The 21928-nt window shown below is 51.1% G+C and overlaps 1 protein-coding gene across 2 annotated transcripts in view; it reads left to right on the top strand.

Moving 5' to 3' along the window:
* The window catches only part of ABCC6 (ATP binding cassette subfamily C member 6), a 51400-nt gene that overhangs the window by 2064 nt on the left and 27408 nt on the right, over positions 1-21928 (top strand). For both annotated transcript variants that reach the window (XM_049638316.1, XM_049638315.1), the window contains exons 3-11: positions 2268-2393; positions 2539-2667; positions 6172-6297; positions 7503-7564; positions 10597-10728; positions 15061-15255; positions 16590-16767; positions 19247-19408; positions 20904-20996. In XM_049638316.1, coding sequence (XP_049494273.1) covers positions 2268-2393; positions 2539-2667; positions 6172-6297; positions 7503-7564; positions 10597-10728; positions 15061-15255; positions 16590-16767; positions 19247-19408; positions 20904-20996 — 1203 coding nt within the window. The remainder of the gene's footprint in view (positions 1-2267; positions 2394-2538; positions 2668-6171; positions 6298-7502; positions 7565-10596; positions 10729-15060; positions 15256-16589; positions 16768-19246; positions 19409-20903; positions 20997-21928) is intronic.

Below are 21928 nucleotides of genomic sequence, written 5' to 3'. Positions count from 1 at the left end.
GGCTGTAACCAGACAATGGTTGGGAGGTGTGGGAAGCTGGCTGGAGCCTTGGCGGAGACCCCAAAGTGGACACTCCTCCTTTCAAGGAGCACCCAGGGTGGGGACAAGACTGGGACCTCTTAGTCAAACAGAGCAATACTCCAGAGAGGCTACAAAGGTAAACTCTGTGGAACCAGATTCCCCCAAACAGATATGGTGACAATGAAAATCCACGCATCTGCAAACACACACATCTGGATGTTCAGATGTTCCTGGCCAGTTTATGACTACCATACCTTGGAATTACCCACAGTGTGTGAGGTATACTCCTGGGGTACACGAGGTGATTTTAGGGTCACACTTGGGTGAACTTTAAAAAATTTTTTGAACAGGTACGCGTTGATTTTTATGTTTTCCCACTGGCAGTTCTAAACACCGGTTCTTAAAATTTTTTTGTATTTATTTTAGTGTGTTACAAAAACACAGGCATTCCAAGTGTGAGCCTTTCTGCTCATCCATCCCGTTCTCCAAACTTCTACAAGAATGTCGTTCCCAGTCATTAAGGAATCTGCTCCTGAAATCATTGTTGTACTATATACTAACTAACTTGGATTAAATTTAAAAAAGAAAAAAAAAAAAAGAACGTCCTTCCCATACCACCTCGTTAATTTTTGTCCTATTGTCGAACTCTTCCTTAAAGGGCCAGACAGTATATATTTGAGGCTTTGAAGGTCCATGTGGATTCCATGTCACCTACTCCGCCATTGCAGCAGAAAAGCAGCCATAAACGACAGTAAATAAATAAGCATGACTGTGTCTCGATAGCATTTTCTCGAAAGTCACTGAAATGTAAACTTCATGTAATTTTCACACATCACGACATATTATACTTTTTTGAGTTTTGTTCAATGATTGAAAAATGTCAAAAACCATCCTTAGCTCACAGGGGATACACAAATAGGCAGCGTGTCAAACCCAGGCCCCCAGTAGTACTTGGAGCCCCGCTTTGGACTGTGGGGTGCTTGTAATAGTTCCTACTATGCGCCCAGAGGCCTCGTCTTCTCTCCCACCTGTGTCCACCTTCTGCTTTCCTGCTTTCTCTCATTCAGAAGAGAGATCCCCGCATCTTAGAGAAAGGTCTGGAGACATACCAGTCCTGACAGAGCTTCTCCTTGATTTTATAGCAGGGGTCACGGGTGTCTGGGTGGCTCAGTAGGTTAAGCATCCAATTTCGGCTCAGGTCATGATCTCACTGTTGGTGAGTTCAAGTCCTGCGTCGGGCTGTGTGCTGACAGCTCAGAGCCTGGAGCCTGGTTCAGACTCTGTGTCTCCCTCTCTCTTTGCCCATCACTCACTCGTACTCTCTCTGTCAAAAATAAATAAACATTAAAAACTTTTTAAAAATAGTAGAGGTCAAAGGGACTTGAAGAGAGTGTAACTTTTTCATCGCCTGCATGAATGTTGTTTCATGCCGCTTCTTATTTATTGATTGATTGATTGATTGATTTATAAATATTTATTTTCGAGAGACACAGAGTGTGAGTGGGGGGAGGGGCAGAGAGAGGGAGATACACACACACACACACACACACACACACACACACAGAATCCAAAGCAGCCTCCAGGCTCCAAGCTGTCAGCACAGAGCCCGATGTAGGGCTCGAACTCATGAACCATGAGATTGTGACCTGAGCCGAAGTCGGACAGTTAACCATCTGAGCCACCCAGGAGCCCCTTTTTTTAAAAATTTTTTTGATGTTTATTTATTTGAGAGAGAGAGAGACAGACAGAGCATGAGCGGGGGAGGGGCAGAGAGAGAGAAAGACACAGAATTTGAAGCAGGCTCCAGGCTCTGAGCTGTCAGCACAGAGCCCGACGCAGGGCTTGAACTCACGAACCATAAGAACATGACCTGAGCTGAAGTTGGACACTTAACCTACTGAGCCATCCAGGCGCCCCCATGGCGCTTCTTCATACCTAAAGCACCTCGCCTGCGTACTCTTGGTGCACCCTGCCCCACCCTCGCATTCTGGAAAATACTGGGTTGGCCTGGGTCCCTGGGGCATATTATTTATAGGACACTTCCAGGTCAAGGTGAATCTGTAGGTAAGGCTCCCCTTCCTGCTTCTTATTCGGCATCTCTCACACTGGCACTGTTAAATTGTGATGTTGGGACCTTAGCCGTGCCTCATCCAGAGCCACTGCCCGGTGGGCGTGGGGTCCCTGTCTGGTTTGCCTCCACCCTTCTTTTTGCCCGCCGGCCTTATCTAGCCAAGCCTGTTTCCCAGGTGCTTGGGCTTGCGCTCATCATCCTGTGCACGTCCAGCGTGTCTGTGGCTCTCTGGAGAATCCAGCGGGGAACACCCCAGGCCCCAGAATTCCTCATTCATCCTACTGTGTGGCTCACCACGACGGTAAGGACAACCCAGGCTTGCTGGGCTTGCTCCTGGCTGAGAGGCTTCTGTTGCCCTGGTGGAGGGTGTGGGGCAGAGCACAGCTCCCTTCCGCCCTCCCTGCCCCTGCCCACCTTGAGGGGCCTGTCCTGACTCTCCTGTCCAGAGCTTCGCCATGTTCCTGGTCCACACGGAGAGGAAGAAAGGGGTCCGGGCATCGGGGCTGCTGTTTGGATACTGGCTGCTCTGCTTTCTCTTGCCAGCGACCAGTGCTGCCCAGCTGGCCTCGCAAGGGGTAAGTGGAAGCCTGGGGAACCGATGTGGCAGTTTCAGGCCGTGGGTTGCCCTGCCTCCATCCTTCCTCCTCCCCTTTCCGCACATGACTTATTGTCTACACAGGGACACACACCACGGTTGCTTAAATTCCAGTGACACACAGGCACACTCACTCACACAGGTGTATGCGTCATCCCATATGTTTTTATGGACACTCATTCCCAGGGTCTTACACACTTAGCTCACACACTTCACTTGCACAGCAGACGCACCCCTTTGTGCCCCACCTTTCATGCATCATACAACTACCGTCTGAAACACACCCACACCTGCCGCCACCCAGTGTGTCTGTGCCTTCAAGCTCCCACACGATTCAGGCACATGCATCGCCCATTCCCACAGTGCACACCCATGCATACGTCCTCCCTTGCACCACTGGCCACAGGTGCAGTGTTGGTTCACACCGTCAGGAGCTTCCCCGATGAAATTTGAAAGTGGCCCCATAGGGGCGCATGGGTGGCTCGGTCGGTTAAGTGTCTGCCTTCAGGTCAGGTCGTGATCTTGCGGTTCGTGGGTTCGAGCCCCACGTCGGGCTCTGTGCTGACGGCTCGGAGCCGGGAGCCTGCTTTGGATTCTGTGTCTCTCTCTCTGCCCCTCCTTCACTCATACTCTGTCTGTCTCTCAAAAATAATAAACAATCTCTCTCAATAAATAATAAAAATTTTTAAAAAATTAGGTCTAATTAGTATTAGGTCTAATACCTCATACTCCAGATGGTAGCTGGCAGAGTTAATAAGCAAGGGGACTTACAAGGCTTGTCCTGGGCACCACAGGACGAGTAGATGTCCGCACCTGCCACCAGAATCTTCGAAGTATATAGAGGCTTATGTCCAGACAGTCTCCGCAACATGTTACTCTCTCAAGTTTGTGTTCTTGAAAAGGCTCCTAGTGCGAGACACGAGTGAGTGGAATGACCTCCCAAAACACACTCTTTCTGTATGAGCGTGCACATCTCCCCTCATTCTCACCTACCCTCACCCATGCTCCCCTCTGGACATAATACGCATTGTTGCATATCCATCCATATTTCTTTTTCATTTTATGTAGAGAGAGTGAGCACTGTGCTTTCAGCTCACTCTCAAGACCACGAGATCGGGACCTGAGCCAAAATCAAGAGTCAGATGCTCAACCCACTGAGCTACCCAGGCTTCCCTTCCCCCCACCCCCTCCCTATATTTCGGTTTCCCATCCTGGCCAATAGCAGTTCCATGTTAAGGGACACATCGGATCTGTTTACCTGCAAAGAGAGAAATAGCCCAGACCTCGGTTCCTCAACCTCAGCACTCTTGACATCATTCTCTTTGGGGCGGGGGGAGCCATTCTCACCTTGTCGGATGTTAAACAGCATCCCCGGCCTCCACCCGCTAGATGCCAAGTGCACACCTTCCCCTGATGGTCAAACCCAAGAGTGTCTGCAGACACTGTCACATGTCCCTTGGGGACAAATTTGCCCCAGTTGAAAAGTGCTTGCGTAGTTGGGATGCTCACCCCAGATCTGGAGACCCCCTGCAACGGGCTGTAGATCATTTCTCCAGCCAAATGGTTGCTCCAGTCGTGCTCCCAAAAGGAAAAGGCAGAGACATACCATTCTGTCCTTAAGGACAGATTTTCACAAAGTAATCTTTGTAACCGATGGGAAAACTGCCCAGGCCATCCACTGATGTGTGCAAAGCTAGGTTCCCCCAGCGGCCAGATGCAGCACAGAAATAATAATATTGTGACCACGCATTAATATTGTGACCCCGGCCACATGCCAGGCCCTGCAAAAGGCACTTGATGTCATGTCTTCATTGGATTCTTACAAGAATGTGCTATGGCAGATTCTCACGGTCCCGTTTTAAAGATGGGGAAACCAAGGCTAAGAGAAATGAGCGGCCTCCTCAAGGTCACACGGCCGAGGAGCGCAGAGCCCAAGACCATCTCCCCCGAATTCAGAACAAATGTCCCAATAGAAACAGTGGTAAAAATGGCAATATAGAGAAGGTGAGCCACGATGTAGCTGGGATATCAAATTGTCTAATACCTCAGAAAACAAAAGTAAGAGCAAAAGAGTGTAGAAATCCTGAAGAGGAACTGCCATTTGAAACGAGGGCTCTTGTTTTAAGCCACAAAGACTCAACTCACACTAGCTTAAGGGGGGAAAATGCAGGAATTCATTAGCTCCTACATGGGGGCTCTCCTGGGCATGGTTGGTCCAAGTGTTCAGATGACACCACCAGATAGATCTCCATCTCCTTCTGTCTCTTGGTTCTGGCCTGTTACTTGTTCAACAGTGGGGTGGCAAAGAAGAACCAACAATCGCGCTAGACCTAGGCTCCACCCCTGCAGCAACCCCAGTGAAAGATCTCCTGATGGTTCCAGCTCTCACTGGCCCAGTGTGGGTCGTATGTCCATTCCTGACCCAATCACAGTAGCCAGGGGACTGGAACGTGCTCACTGGTCAGACCTCAGTCACCTGCCCACCGCCTGAAATGGAGTCACTTCTGCATAAACCACATACCTGAGCATGGGAAAAGAAATTAAGGGAGTCTGACAGAGGGGCAGCAGATATGAAAGCCGTCACGGCGTGGCAGCAAAAGTTCTTGATTTGGATCGGATCATCTGGGTGCCCTTGAGCAAGGTGCTATTGCTTCTGTGAACTTGGTTTCTGCATGAGTAAAATAGAGCAGCTAAACTCCAGCTGGGGTCAGAGTGGGGAGGGACTTGATGAGACAGTGCCCAAAAAGACTTCCGCATAGGCACAGGGTGGAGTAAATGCTCACTAAATCCAGTTCCCTTCTTTTTTATTTAAGTTTATTTATTTATTTTGAGAGAGAGAGAGAGAGAGAGAGAGAGCGTGTGCACACATGCACGCAACCGGGGGAGGGGCAGAGAGAGGAGAGAGAGAAAATCCCAAGCATGCTCTGCACCATGAGCCTGAGCCCGACGCAAGCCCCATGGGAGGCTGGATCTCACAACGGTGAGATCATGACCTGAGCTGAAACTGAGAGTCCAATGCTTAATCGACTGAGCCACCCAGGTGCCCCAAACCAGTTTCCCTCTTAAACCAGAAAACACTGGCCATGAGGAAGCAGAATGGGATATTGGGGTGGGGGCTGGAGTAGAGAAGGGCTTTCCTCCGTGGCACAAGGAGAAAGGAAAAGTATCCCCCCTGCTCACATTCCAGGGGCTGTGGTCAACTGTCACCTGCCTAAGGGGAGACACATGCCCCCCCCCCCATTTCATGCAGAGTATGGGGGTCGAGTGTTCCTAAATCGCGTCACCAGGCATGCCGGGGTCACCAGCTTTCAAACCCTGTGGCTCTGGCTCCCTGCCTGGGCACTGCTCATAGCTTCAGAAACCTGCTCAGCCATGACCATTCCTCCCCTTAGAGACACCCTGCCCAGCTTCTGCTTCCCACAGGCCTCTGGCTGCAGACTTCACCATGCCAGACTCGATGGGACTTGTGCTTTCTCACCCACAGGGCTTCCAGAGTGACCCCTACTACCACCTGTCGACCTACCTGTGCTTGTCTCTGGTGCTGGCACAGTTTGTGCTGTCCTGCCTCGTCGATCAACCCCCCTTCTTCCCTAAAGACCCCCAACAGTCTGTAAGTTGCCGTGTCTCCAACCCAGCACCTCCCTTGTCCCTGTTTCATTTCTGGTCTCAGCTTCCCCGTGGGACAGAAGGGAGCTAAACTAGGACACGAGCCTTTCATAATTTTTTACCCATTCTTTCATTCAGCAAAATGTGTATTGTATATCTGTGCCCTAGGCTGGCCAACTTTTTCTGATCAGAGCAAGATAGAAAGTATTTTAGGCTTTGTGGGCCATATGGCCTCTGCGGCATCGATTCAACTCTGTTGCTGCTGCACAGATAGTATGTCAAAGGAGCATGGCTGTATTCCAGTAAAATTTTACTTGCAGAAACAGGCTCTGTGCCAGATCTGGCCCAGGAGCTGTGGTCCAGTCCCAGCGCTGTACCCCAGCTAGGTGCCGAGGATCTATGGCAAACAAGCAGACGTAGTCCCTGTCCTCATGCAGCTAACAGCCAAGTAGAGCAACCAGACATTAATCACATAATTGCACAAGCACGTAGAAAGTTACATTTGGGGCAAGTGCCCTGCAGGAGAAATTCGGGGTCCGTGAGAGTTTACAACAGGTAGCACTGAACTAGCCTGTGAAATCAGGAAAGAATTCTCTGAGGAAGAGACAGTTGAGCTAAGGTCACCTAAGGAAAAAAAATGCTCAGTGACATGAGTAATCAAATGAACACTCTAGAACTTTTTTGTTCTGTGAGAATGAAAGAAAACATTAAAAATTGATAATAAGCTGTGATGGCAAAGATGTGGTGAAATAAGCAGTCTCGTGCTCTAGTGGTAAAAGGTGAAGATGCGTGCAGTTTTTCTGGAGCAGCTGGCAACGTCTCAGGACAGATCCCTCCGCACTTCTCACCGTAATCCCTGAGGGATGTTGTCGAGGATGTTATTGTCTGTGTCACACATGTTCCGTGCTTCTAGGAGCTTCTTAGTCTCAGTATTAGTAATAGTTGTTCCCCTGGGAAGCTGTTAGTTCTTACCTATTGGTTGCTGTCAGATTTGTGGCACAAATCGCTTTGGGCCTTACCTGCTAGGAAGCACCTAGCCCACGGGTATTCACCTGTAACAAGCAGTCAGGGCATCTCAATGCGCACTTCCAGTAATACCGAGCTCACGGTCCGTTCATCCGGTCTTCCTGACCTTGGTTCCCTTGCCTTATACTGGCCATGGAATGTGAGATTTGCGTCCTTCACCAACACCATCTCTTGTCTTTACAGAATCCATGCCCAGAGGCTGGAGCTTCCTTCCCCTCCAAGGCCATGTTCTGGTGGGTTTCTGGGTAAGTAGAATAGCAGGGAAGGGGCCAAGGTGCATTTGCTTTCTTATTCGTTACTACACCTCTTCCCCCCAAGACGTTTCCAGTCAAGCCTACCAAGGTCAGCCAGGCTTTCTTCCTCCCAGCCTCAGTGCTTCTCTGTCCGATGTCAGTGTGTCCAATCTCCACACCCCATTCCCATTCACTCACTGGAGTGAGATCTGGGTTTGAGTCCGGCTTTCCCTCTTAGCTGGCCTATATCACAAACATTCAGGACCTCAGTTTTCCCCTCTGTAAAAGGGGAACAGCTCTACCTTCATTAAATGTACACTGCTTAGTGCTTATGCACAGTAGGTGCTCAACAAAACCAAATCTATTCCTTGGATGCATTTGTTCCACCGGCATCTAATATGCACCTGCTATTTGCTAAGCACCGAGAGTAAGGACATAAGAGACCACATCTTTACTCCCCAGAGGCTCCCGGAGGTGGAGAAGACATGTGTTTCTCCAGGGCCAGCACACCAGGCAGTGAGGATGCCCTGTCCCCTCCAGACCACATTGCAGTCAGATCTCTGCAGCCCCTGGATTCGAATCCTGGCCTCGCCATTTCCTGGCTGTGTGACCCTGGGCAAGCTGCTTAACCTCTCTGCATCTCAGTCCCTGCCCCTGAAAAATGAGGATAATAAGAGCATCTACCTAACAGGGGTGTGGGAATTAAATAAAATAAGGCTTCAAAGCACTGAGCACAGGGTCTGGCCCATAATGAGTATTATACAAAGTGGTTGGTGAATACATAAAGACTAGAATGCCCTTGGGTTGAGGAATTGGTGGGAAGTGCATACGGTTTGGCCAAACAGCTCTAGAGAGGACCTAGCCCTCTGTTTCCCAAATGTAGGCATTTGTGGATCATTCTTCAAGCTTTTTGCCTTATTGGGATTTTATTTTCCTTCCTTTACTTAGTGATTTTTTTTCTTTTTTTTTTTTCTATTTTTAAACTCATTTATCTTTCTTTTTTTAAAAAGTTTATTTGTTTTAAGACAGAGAAAGAGAGGGAGAGAGAGAATTAGCGAGGGAGGGACTGAGAGAGAGGACGACACAGGATCAGAAGTGGGCTCTATGCCAACAGTGCAGAGCCCGATTTGGGGCTTGAACCCACAACCTGTGAGATCATGACCCAAGTTGAAGTTGGATGCCCAACCGACAGAGCCACCCAGGCGCCTGGTTTTTGTTTTTTTTTTTTTTTTCTTTAAATCAACTCACTTTTTCTACTTAATAAACTTTTTTTAAAGGAAACTTTCTATCACTGCCAAGTTGGAAAAAAAACCTATTAAATCACTTGCCACACAGATCCCTCTGCTCAAAATTTCAGTGAAAACCAGGTCATGTTAATAATTTCTAGGTCAGAACTAGATTGGCTGAATTTGCTCTGCATTAAAAAAACAAAAGGAGGGGCGCCTGGGTGGCTCAGTCGGTTGAGCGTCCGACTTCAGCTCAGGTCACGATCTCACGGTCCATGAGTTCGAGCCCCGCATCGGGCTCTGGGCTGATGGCTCAGAGCCTGGAGCCTGCTTCCGATTCTGTGTCTCCCTCTCTCTCTGCCCCTCCCCCGTTCATGCTCTGTCTCTCTCTGTCTCAAAAATAAATAAATGTTAAAAAAATTAAAAAACAAAAAAAAACAAAAGGAACTTGGAACATCTCCGAGGCGAGCTTAGGACCAGCAGCAAACAAGACCATCTCCTTGGTATGATCAGGAAAATTACAGACACCTGAGAAGTAATAAACCACGCTCCCGCCTTGAAGTCTAGAGTAATTAATCTCTTGTGTATGTGTGCTGGCCCCCAGCTTGGCAAGGACAGACTGAAGACAGAGCAGACCGTTCCGATTGGCAGGTGGTGGTTTTAATAAGCAAGGAAACTTAGGAGGCTTGTCCTGGGTGGCCACAAAGTGAATAGATCTCCGCACCTGCCCACCAGAATCTTACAAGTTAATGCGGGGCCTCAGCGGGGTTCAGGCACATGTACCATCCAGATAGCCTCAATAACACATTGCCTTCTCGAGGCTGCATCCTTGAAACGACTTTTAGTGCAGGCAGAGTGGGCAGATCCTACTTTCCAAGGACAGAGGACGGGCGAGGAGCCTCTGATTGCCCACGTCCAGCTTGTGGGACACCCAGAGGTCACGTCCTCTCCATGACCGCCTCCAATAATGTGCCACCTACAATCCAGTCCAAGTGTTGGTAAACTCTCATTTTAAGGTGAGAAAATTGAGATCCACTGGTGGGAAGGGAGGTGCCCAAGGTGACAGAGCTGAAAACTGGTTTTATTTGACACATCTTTGGTCCTGTGTCAGGAGGTGAGGATATAGAGGAGAAGAATAAAGGCAAGTACTTTTTGCCCCCATGGGATTTACCATCCAGTGGAGGAGAAAGACACTCAACATATAACCATATCAAAAAAGTAAGACATAATGGCAACAAGCATTGTAAAGAAAAGCCCAGGAAAAAAGTCTATAATGGGAAAATCTACGTGGACTGAAGGGCCATCAAGTGGGTATCTAAAGAAATCACGTCTAAGCCCAGGAAGCGGCCAGGTGAAGAGTGGCAGGAAAAGGGTTCTAAGCAAAGCAATATACATGTGCAAAGGTCCTGAGGCCAGATGGCTGCAGAGGTGAACAAGGCACTTAAAGCTGAGGGTGGAGCTCAGGTTTCCAACTCTGGACTTCTGACTCTGGGGAGGTTTATTTCCCTCGCCACACAGCCTGTCCATTGATTAAGTCACTGAGTGTCTCTGAACCTCGATTTCTTCTCCTCATCTGTAAAATAGGTCAATAGTTATCACCGAGCGTTCTTGTGCAAGATTTAATGGGATGATCTTTGTAAACTGGGAAGTGCCCCACAAATGTTGGGGGTGCTCAGGCTAAATGCTTTCATTTTCCTGAGGGGCCAGCAGAGGAAAAGTGACTTACTCAGGGTCACATAGCTCCCAGGGCAGGACCCTGTGGGGGAAGGGAGGAGAGCATGGCGGGAGGAGCTTGTCCTGGTGACTCTCTTTTTACAGGCTGGTCTGGAGAGGCTACAGGAGGCCGCTTGGGCCAAAAGACCTCTGGTCACTTGGGCGAGAAAACTCCTCAAAAGAAATTGTTTCCCAGCTCGAGAGGGCATGGACGAGAAACCGCAGTGCAGCCCAGCGGTGAGTGTGTGAGAAACGAGAGCCCGGCCCAACGCTTGGCCAGCAAAGCTCATCACTTGGCCCCGAGTACGACCCCAGACCCTACTCTGGGCTCCACTGTCCTAGTCCCCTGCCTGCCAGCTGATCCCAGTAAGCATGAACTGACCAGGCCCAAGGGACATTTCCTCCCAGAGTGCTTCGCAGCTTCCAAGAGGACACAGTGGGTGCCTCCAGAGGGAAGCTTGGATGTTGGGACAGCAGACAGGAAACAGATGGGGAGTAAAGGTTCTGTGGTGGTCCACAACGTGCAGGCAACTACTTACTATCTAACCCGAGGGATTCGTTCCCTGGGCCTCGGTTTCCTTATCTGTTCAACGAGGATGCCATTAGCTTCTGGGGGATGAAAAAAAATTATTTGTAGAAAAGAACTGAGCAAATACCCCAACAGTGGTAAAAGCTCCAATAGTGTCAATTATCTGGAAGATTTCCAGCCCTTTCTAGTCCTGCCAGCTCTGCCTCACCCTTGCCCTGTGTGGCATCTCTGGAAACTTCTGTGGTCCCCTCTGACTCTGAGGCACCCAGTTGGGAACCTCTGGTCTACAGAAAAGAGCTGTCAACGTAGGATTCATTAAACGTGGGTTAAAGCAGTCTTGCCATGAAGTAGTTGATGACTTTGGCCAAATCATGTGAACTTCGTGTTTCAGGGGACTGACAAAAGTGCCTTAGCCCTGTGGGAAGAGTTACAGGGTTCCCCTGTGTACTTTAGGATTTTGTGGGGGTTGTTGAATCCTCCAAATTAGGAGAAGTGAGAGACAGTCTATTGGCTCACATAGCTTAGAAGGTAGGTCTAGCCTCAGGTGTGGCTGGATCCAGGGGCTTGCATAATATCCAAATTCTTTCTCTCCATCTCTCGGCTCAGCTGATGTATTGGCCCGCCTCATATCCTGCCACTGCAGCAACCCCAGCAGGAGTGTCTCTCCTAGCATCTGTACAGAAAATGCTAGGGAAGGCATTGGCTGACTCGAGTCAGGACCAATGCCATAGCCAGGGGGCAGGCCCCATGATCGGTAGCCCCTTCAGAGCCACAGTGGAGTATGTTTTCCCAAAAGGGGTAAATGATATGAGCAAGTCAAAATAGCAGCTCATTGCAGGAATATTTTGTTGAATTGCCCCTCTAGTCTTACATGATTTCTAAGTGGCCGAATTCATTCAAAAGGACCTTAGAGGGGGGCGTCTGAGTGGCTCAGTCGGTTAAGCGTCCCATCTCACGATTTGTGAGTTCGAGCCCCACATGGGACTCTGCACTGACAGCTCACAGCCTGGGGTCTGCTTCGGATTCTGTGTCTCCCTCTCTCTCTCTGCCCCTCCCCCACTCACACTGTCTCTCTCAAAAAGATATAAACATTAAAAAAAAAAAAAAGAGTCCTAGATGTCTTGCCCACTTTCTCCCAGCTGTGACCTCCTCTCAGGGGCATGAGAATATTGCAGCCAGGATAGAAACATTCTCCAGGACAGATTAAGAATCCATAGCAATTGACAGAAGACATGGCCATACAAAGGCCTCCCTGAGTTTTTTTCTGAGTTGACTGATTACACACAGAAAGAACCTTGGTTTTATTTCTGAAGTATTTTGCAATTTTGGGGGGAAGGGAGAGGACGTCATCCTGAGAGGTCAGGAACCAGCCACTCGCAGACCAGGTCAGGTTCCCAAGGTATGTTTGGTCCACGTGTTGTTCGTGGTTTTTTCTCTCTTTTTTTTTAAAGTTGCCAGTATTTAAAACATTGGAGATTTCATATAAAAATCTGGAATTCTGGTGTCTTTTAAAGGACATGGGCAGTGCCGAGTCACGTCCCCTGCATGGCAACAGGGGAGTGGATCTGGGCAGGCCCCAGTGGGCAGGGCATTGGTTGGCCACAGTCTGTTCCACTCCCTTTTGTTTTCCCAACTTGGACCTGGACAGTCACCCCCTGCCTCTTCCTGTGGTCACGTGTACACCCTGCACTAAATGGCCTCCGGTCCAGAGACCTAAAACCTGGAATGTGAAACCCACTGGAAAGGAGGAACCTGGTTACAGAGCCCTCAGGTGGATCCCAGGGATTCCGAATTCTGGGGTGAGCAACCAGAACGGGACTGAGCAAAACATCCAGCTGGAAAGAGGCCTTCATCATCATCTCCTGGCCACCCCATTTTGCAGATGGAAACACTGAGGCTCAGGGAAAAGGGGACAGAGCAGGCGTTTGAATCTCAGGCTCCTGCCTCCAAGGCAGGTTCTGTCCATCAAACCAGATTTCCTTCCTTCCTTCCTTCCTTCCACAAATCTTTACAACTGCACATTTATTTATTTATTTTTGAGAGACAGAGAGACAGAGCACAAGCGGGGGATGGGCAGAGAGAGAAGGAGACACAGAATCCGAAGCAGGCTCCAGGCTCCGAGCTGTCAGCACAGAGCCCCATGTGGGGCTCGAACTCATAAACCGTGAGATCATGACCTGAGCCAAAGTCGGACACTCAACCGACTGAGTGGTTGACAGTCCTGTTAGGCCCTTTATACACGTCACACATCTGTTATTTTTTCCATTCATTTGACAAGTATTTATCGAGTGCCTACTACATTCAGGAGCTGAATATGGGGGGGGGGGGTGGAATACAAGCGAAGTCCATAAAGGTGAATATTGGAGAGAGTGAGCAGGGCCTTGAGGGCAACGAATTAAACACTGGGCTGTGATGAGGAGGGGTGGCCAGGTGACAAGAAGGTGACATCTTCTTGGGATTGGAGACCCAAATACCAAAATGTTTGTGAGCAGCAAGCCATGCCCAGCTGAGCGACAGACCCTCCAGAGATGCCAAATCAAACAAGCCGGACCGTGGTCAAGGGGCAAGGGGGCAAGGCCTTGGCTTGTTAGCGAAGGTCTGGCCACCAGTGTTCGCCAAGGTTGGGGTTTTTTTTTTCCCCTTCTTTCTAAAGATTTTTGTCAGTGGGGCTCACAAAGACGAACTATGTGAATCACGAATTGTGACCCGGTCTCAAACCCCTGCTCTGTCCTCACTGTGTGACCTCAAGCAGCTATCACCACCTTTCAGAGCCTCAGTCTTCTCCTAGGGAAAACGGGGAGTCCATGGTAGGGAATTCCACCAGGCAGGGAAGTCAAGAAAAACCAACAAGCTGGTGCATGTACAGGGCTGATCCCAGAGCCCAGCCCCAGGTCCCGGCTCTGTAAACGGGCACTGAAATTACTGATAACCCCAGAGGTTGTTGGAGCTGGAAGAAGCTCAAAGAGTGGGACCAGCCCCTTCCTTGCAAGCATGAGGACACAGAGGCACAGAGAAGGCATTGTCTGCCCAAGGCCACACAGCACCCAGACTCTCAGCAGCTGAGGACCTGCCTGCCTGGCTCTCCCTTCCACTCCCCACCTTCCCCCCAGCTTCCATCTGTGGTTTCATCCAGACCAGGAATGCTGGGCCCATGGACATCAGCTGTGATTCTAAACTGGTTCTAGACCAGCTCTAAACCCCCTAAGGGCTAGCCAGTTACGCAAGGGAGGAGGAGGAGTTGCATTAATGGCTCACAGAATGCCTAGGCTCTGAAGGCACAGAGCTGGGATAAATCCCACACACTTCTCAGCTGTGTGCCCTTGGACAAGGTCATTCTAAACCTTCTTTTCCCCATCTGTGAAATGGGGTTAACACCTAGCTGGCCAGCTTCTTCAGAGGACTGAGGAGTGCCTGGCACATAGTAGGTGCTCAATGCGTGTGCAGTGCCATCAGCATCCGTAACGCCTTAGGGCAGCCCTCCTGCCCTGCCCCTTCCTGCCCCGTTGTCTCATAAAGGGGTCCTCTGGGGGACACAGAAGAACAGTTGAGAGAGCAAGGCAGGATGCTTACCCCGTCATCCCCCTTGTTGGGAAAACGGTCCTGTAATGCCTGGTCCTACTGGAAACTCATCTGCCACCTCTGAGAATCTGTGAAAGGACTATCTTAATCCATTCAGGCACTGTAACAAAATACCATAGGCTGAGTGGCTTCTAAACCACAGACATTCATTTCTCACCGCGCTGGAGGCAAGGCTGGGCACTCCGAGATCAAAACCCCACAGATGCGGTATCGTGGGGGCCTGCCTCCTGGTTCATAGATGGCTGCGTCTAAGGCTGTTCTCACATGCTGGAAGGAAGAAGGAGCTGTCTGCTCCCATTCATGAGGGCTTTACCCTCATGACTTCATCACCTCCCCAAAGCCCCACCTCCAAATACCATCACCCTGGGGGTTAGATTTCAACATGTGAGTTTTGGTGCAGGACGGAAACAAAAATTCAGTCTCTTGCAATGACCCAGAGCCATTTTCTCCTCTCCCGTAAGGCACACCAAGGCAGGAGCAGCTAAAAGGTGTCGCATGGGGGTCCCAGAGACGGAGGTCTTCCTGCAGCAAGAAGGGAGCCAGAGCGGCTCGCTGCTGAGGGCCATCTGGCAGATGTTCCGTTCCACCTTCCTCCTGGGGACCCTGAGCCTTGTCATCTGTGATGTCTTCAGGTTTGCTGTCCCCAAGCTCCTCAGGTGGGTCCAGACCTTGGGCGCCTTACTAAGGCTGGTGGTCCTTTCCTTAATGGTGTCTTTCCAGAGTCAGGGGGCACCAGCTCTCTTTCTTCCTCTGCCTAGTCCTCCGGTGCCCAGGGCACTGGAGAGTGGGTGAAAAGGATACTGAGGAAGGGAAAAAAGTACGGAGAAATTGACTAGCCTCAGGGAGAGAAGATGAATGAACTCAACCCTGACTGTATCAGTTAGCTTTTGCCGTATAACAAAACAACCCAAAAGCGAGGGGCTTACAACCACTTCTTTAGCGTGTGATAATGTGGGTCAGCAGTTGGGGCTGGGCTCGGCTGGGCAGTTCTTCTTCCGTCAGCTGGGTTCCCCCGTGTGTCTGTGCTCAGCCGTGTGTGAAGCTGGCCGGGGGCTGGCTGGTCGGAGACGGTCTCAGCTGGGACAGCGTGTCTCTGCTCCGTGCGATCTTTCATGGCCCACAGTGCTAGCTCCGGCTTGTTCACATGGCCACTTGGCAGGGCTTAGAGACCCAGAGCAAAAGGGCCACTTTCTCTTGAGGCCTCGGGCTGGGGGCTGGCACAGTTTTACCTGCACTGTTTTCTGAGCCAAAGCTGGTTGTACGGCCAGCCCAGATTCAGGGGATAGTGGATTTGTGTGCTGTGGCTACCATGACGGTATTACAGGCTGGGTGGCTGAGACAACAGATGAAAATGAATGTGCAGGGGGTGCCTGGGTGGCTAGTCAGTTAAGCTAAGTCTGACTTCGGCTTAGGTCATGACCTTGCGGTTTGTGAGTTCGAGCCCCGCGTCGGGCTCTGTGCTGACCACTCGGAGCCTGGAGCCTCCTTTGGATTCTGTGTCTCCCTCTTTCTCTGCCTCTCCCCTGCTTGCTCTCTGTCTCTCTCTCAAAAATAAGTAAACATTAAAAAAAATTGTTTTTAAAAAGAAAATGAGTGCGTAGGGGGGCTCCTGGGTAGCTCAGTCAGTCAAGCCTCTGACTCCTGATCTTGTCTCAGGTCATGATGTCACAGTTCCTGGGATCGAGCCCTGCCTCGAGCTCTGTGCTGAAAGAGGGCAGCCTGCTTGGGATTCTCTCTCTCTCTCTCTCTCTCTCTCTCTCTCTCTGTCTCTCTCTCTGCCCCTTCCTTGCTCATGTGCTCGTACTCTCTCTTTCTCTCTCAAATTAAATAAACTTAAAAAGAAAATGAGTGTGGACAGTGGGAGAAATAACTTGCATTTTTGCAAAAATATCTACCATTCTGTCTGATCCTCTATACCTTGCCAGGCTCAGGCAAAAGGAACAACCATGGATGCCTTCTCTTACCGCTCGTACTCTCCCTCTCTCGAAAGCCTTTTTCTGGAGTTTATTGGTAATCCCACGACCCCGGCCTGGAAAGGGTATCTCCTCGCGGTGCTGATGTTCCTCTCTGCCTTCCTGCAATCAGTATGGGAGCAGCAGTACATGTACAGACTCAAGGTGCTGCAGATGAGGCTGCGAACAGCCATTACTGGCCTGGTGTACAGGAAGGTGAGCCCTGGGCGAGAGGTACGGGTCTTTCCTGTCTCCCCATCTCTTCCGAATTTATATGAAACATTCTAGCCCAAAAGGGTCACATCATATCATATCATCTGTGCCTGAAAATGCCCTCATTCATTAGTTTACTACATCCTCACCTTCTTGGTTATTTCCATAAGACCTTGAGTGATCTGATCCTGGCACCTCTCCAACTCTATAACAACACACACCTGCTCTCTTGCTCAACCCACTCCAGCCACAAACATACCAGGCAACCTCCGACCTCAGGACCTTTGCGCTTGCTGTTGCCACTACCTGGACACCCTTTCCATTTCTTTTCATGTACTTTCCACTCATCCCCCATGAGGATAAAGGGCTAATCGTGGGGCTGTGTGGAAACCAGATGGAGGTAGACTATCAGCTACATCCCCAGGCAACGCTGCTTATGGTAAAAATGACGATCCATTGGTAAATTCATCTGGGCTGAAAGTTCTGTCAGTGGAGCATGAGTACCTGATGGGAAGCCATAGCTTGGAGCTTCTTTTCCTGCAACGGCTCTTGTCCCCTTGGGAGTCCTGGGAGTGGAGCTCACAAGACTATCTGCTGTAAGACTATCGGACTCTCTGGCTCCCGTGGGGTCTGGAGCCCCTGAGCCTGGGCCACCCAGTTCCCGCAAGTCTCCTGTGACGCCTGCGCTGTCCCCTGGGGGAGAACCGGGGCAAAGGGAACAGCCCCTGAATGGCTGTGTGGACGGCTCCCCTGACCGCGTGGCTGCTGTGTCTTAGACCCGTGTCTCCCCCCACGCAAGCTCCGGGTCAGTGTGGCCCGTCTGGTCTTGTGAATCCACGTGCCGAGCTGAGGCTTGAAGCCGTTGCTCTCCCATGCCCACCCTTAGGGGAGCCCTGCCCATCTCCTCAGAGGTCAGCCCCCGGCTCCCCGCGCTGCTCTGCCTCCCCATTAACCGTCTCTGCTTATTTTCCGGACCTGGTACGTAGACAGGGCTAGCCAATTTCTAGACGTAGGAAATGACTCGCCAAGAGCATCCCTTTCATGCCAGCTATCCAGTCCAGAGTCCACACTCCCGATCGCCCCCTGATGGGGCTCTCGACACTCTGGGCCCCCACACGCCTGCCCCAGTCACCCCACGGCCAGGTGCTGGACGAGGGACAGCTCCTGTGCCCCAGAGCCCACCAAAATTATTCAAGCTAGCCAACCCTGCTTACCCTCACCGACCCTTCCTCCCTGTGAACACCACAATTAAGGCCCCGGCCCACAGTCCACCTTGCTAATAGGCAATAATAGTAATTATTATTATTGATGTTACTGAATAATATTATCTTAAAACATTGCTTCATAACACGCCTCATAACTGCCATTAAAGAAGAAACTATGTAAGTTGTGATTTAATTTTCCTCCCCAGTTCAAACTCTGCTGTGGGAGAGCAAGCCCCCTGCCTCTATCTTCTCGGTACTCAGTTCACTGTGAGGCCCAGACTCGGTACTCGATAAAGACTGGAAGATTCTTCTGGAGATTTTCTACTCACTCCTTCCTGGCTCACTCATTTACTGCCTTACTTCTTCCCTCACACACTCAGCAGAGACGACGGCAAATAGAGCTTAGCATTCAACAGGCTGGAAGGGGTCCACTGTGACCCCAGGGCCCACATCTGGGGCTGCCAGAGAACCAGGTCTGGTGTGTGAGGGGCACCATGTAGATGCCTTCAGGGAATTGATCTAACACCCTGTCTAGCTCCCGTCTCGCCTTGGTCATCCTAGATTCCAAGCTTGGCCTAGCCTTTTAGAAGGCCCTTCAACTTTGGGTAAGTTGGTCAACTTCTCTGTGCCTCAGTTTCCTTGGCCGTAAAGTGGGGTTAGCAATTCTGCACTTCATTGATCCCAGTCTCACTTTTTTTTTTAACCCTTCTGAAATCAAGATGTATATCATGTGTCTTAATTTAATCGCATTTACTTTTTTTGCCCTTAGTGACACAAAAACAGAGCGTTTCGTCCATAGCATTGTAGACTGAATGAGACATGGCAGCACCTACTCCATCTGGTTGTGGGTTGGGCCCCATCACAGAAAACGGTGACCCTGTTCATTTAGCACAGTGCCTGGGGCATGGTTGGAATTCAGGAAACGATCCCCAGTGTCATCATGAACCCAAGGGTTTTATATATTGTGCTACTAACTTACCACAACAGTGTTTTAGGGATGTCAGAGGATTTTTTTCTTTGGTCATCTCTCCAAATTCTCACGACGGCCCTGGGAGGTTGGCTCAGGAGATTCACGAGCCCACTTTACAGACGAGGGAACTGAGGCTAGATAGTGAAGAGACCTGCCTCTGCCAGCAAGGGCAGACCAGCTTAGACCCCAGACCGGCCAGGCGGCTGTGCTCTTGTTCCGTCCGTGCTTTGGGCCTCCCTGCCCTCCTCCACCCCACTCGTCCCGTCCTTCCCTCTGGCTCAGGTCTCCATCCTCCTGCCCCGCCCAGGTCCTGGTCCTGTCCAGCGCCTCCAGAAAAGCCAGCACGGTGGGTGACGTGGTCAACCTGGTGTCCGTGGACGTGCAGCGGCTGACCGAGAGCGTCGTCTACCTTAACGGGCTGTGGCTGCCGATTATCTGGATCATCATCTGCTTCGTCTACCTCTGGCAGGTGTGCCACAGTTCACAGGCCCCCGGCAGGTGTATCAGCGGCATAGCGACAGTGAGCGAGCATAGAGTGGTCCCAAGTACCATCCAGTGGGTGTCGTCACGGTGACCGTAGATCTACACCTACTGCCCCCACCCTATGGGACACGGGGCCAGCACCCTTTCTGACTGGCCGCCTTGTAGCCAGGGCCCAGCATGCACTGGGCACACGTAGGAAGAGGGAGGGGGACGAAGGACTCCTGGGAAAATGCAGAGCCATTAAAGGGGCAGACCCCTGACCCCAGCAAATCTGCAGAAGACCCACCCATCACCCTCCTGGTCTTTTGGCAGACGGTCCCTAACATCAGAAGGTCACCCTGAAATCCTGGCCCGGCGGGGGGGGGGGCAGACATTGAAGTTGCCACAGTTAGCATCTGTAGCATTTTTCTCCAAATGATACTATTTTTGCCAGAGAAAGCTTAAGCTTCCTTTCACCTTTCTTGGAGTATTTTCCCAATCCTGGCGGTGGGCTGGTTTGCCTTCCGGGCACTTCTCCACTTGGCCGCTGGGTGGCGCGATTGCTGCATAAATGAAACAAACAGGCTTGCTCTGTGGTCAAGGAGATTACAAAATCGCGTTCTTAAAAGCTGAGAGGGGAAACAGGGCCACAGACTGAAGAGGGGTGGGGCCTGTCTAGAGACTGGGCCCAAATGACGCGGGAGGAATCTCAAACAGTCACAACCACTTAGAAATCATCTCCCCCACCCCCAGCTCCACATTTGCACCAAAGCAGGGGCGCCTCTGTGGCTCAGTAGGTTAAGCCTCTGCCTTCGGCTCAGGTCATGATCTTGCAGTTCTTGAGATCGAGCTCCACATCGGGCTTTCTGCTGTCAGCCTGTCAGCACAGAGCCCGCTTCGCATCCTCTGTCTCCCTTCTCTGCTTTTCCCCCCTTGCACCCCCCCCCCCCCAAAAAAAAAAAAAAAAAAAATAGAGGGGGGGAACCAAAGCCAAGAGGGAACATAACTGTCCCAAAGTCACAAAGCTGGTGGGGGTAGGGCTGTCAGACAAAATACAGGATGTCCAGTTAAATATGACTTTTAGAGAAACTGAATAATTTCTTAGGATAAGTATATCCCAAATATAGCATGGGACATACTTATACCAAAAAGCCATTTGCTGTCTCATCTGAAATTCGTACTTGCCGAGGCATCCTGTATGTTTTTTGGCTAAATCTGGCAACCTTGTCAGGGGTGAAATGAAGACCTAGGATAACGACTGTATGACACGGGCACTTATTCCAGGTGACGGGCAATGCTGGATGTCCCTTTCACGGATGAGGACACTGCTGCTTAGGGAGGTTAGGTAGTTTGCATGAGTGTCCTCAGCAAGTATCAGCTGGCTGCCCTCACCAGCTTCCCTGGGATGCCCTGCCTTAGGACCCAGGTCTGACCAAATCCCTCGGTGTCTTCAGCCGGGCTCCTGGAGGCGTCTTGTGACCTCCCACCCTCTCTGTTTCCAGCTTCTAGGACCCTCTGCCCTCACTGCCATCGCTGTCTTCCTGAGCCTCCTCCCTCTGAATTTCTTCATCACCAAGAAGAGGAAACAGCATCAGGTCTGACATTTGGGAGAAGGGACACACTGGGCGGCAAGCGGGGCGGGGAGCCTGCAGGTCACAGGACTGTCGCTGGTGCAGGTACGGGGAGATGAGGAGGCGACAGAGGGCCTGGTGGCATGAGCCTTTCTGGTCACTCAGAGCCCTGCCTTCCTCCCGGTGCCCCCAGCCCCGTGGATGGCTGTCACACGCCTCCAGCGTCTGGGCCACAAGCCAACCATGGGTCAACTCGGACGCGTCTCTTGTTTTCACACACCGTCCCTCAGCAGATGCATCCGGAATGTTGGCCCAGTCTCACCCTCACTGGGTGCTCGTGCTCCTGCCCTCGTCATCCCTCTCTGCTCAGAACCACAGTGGCTCGCATGTCCCCGAGAGTCAGAGCCGAGACCCTTGGTGGGCAGCCGTGATCTGGCCTCACCTCCTGCCCCTCTGCCCTGGCTCACCCCCCTCCCCCCCTGCCCCCCCCCGACCCTCAAGCTCCAACCCCACCCCCCCTCTGCCCTCCCCGACCCTCAAGCCCCACTCAGGGCCTTTGCTCCTATGGTGCTCTCTGCCTGGAACACCTTCACCCCCAGACATCCCTGCCCCCCCCACCCCAACCCCTCACAGACCCCCGGTTACAGCAGCAACACGCCCCTCCCCTCCATATGCATCTGTTCAGCAACTTGGCCTGCCCGTTTGCCAGATGCACCTGGCTCCTCTCTCTCTTTGGACTGAAAGCTTCCCGGCAGCAGGGAATATGCACTGATGCAGTCTCAGCTTCTAGAACAGTGCTTGGCACTCAGGAGGAGGGAGGGAGGGAGGAAGAAAGGTCTCACATAGACTGTTTCTCTAGCCTCCTGTTTGGCCTCCTCTAAGACACTGTCCACACCTGCCCCTGTGACAGTGCCCCTCCTTAGTGGGACACACAGGGGCCCCCGACTTCTCTGCCT

Source organism: Panthera uncia, chromosome E3 (assembly GCF_023721935.1).
Source record: "Panthera uncia isolate 11264 chromosome E3, Puncia_PCG_1.0, whole genome shotgun sequence".
NCBI classification, from domain to species: Eukaryota; Metazoa; Chordata; class Mammalia; order Carnivora; family Felidae; genus Panthera; species Panthera uncia.
Note: the sequence above shows the minus strand (reverse complement) of the source record. Positions and strands in the feature narration are given on the sequence as shown.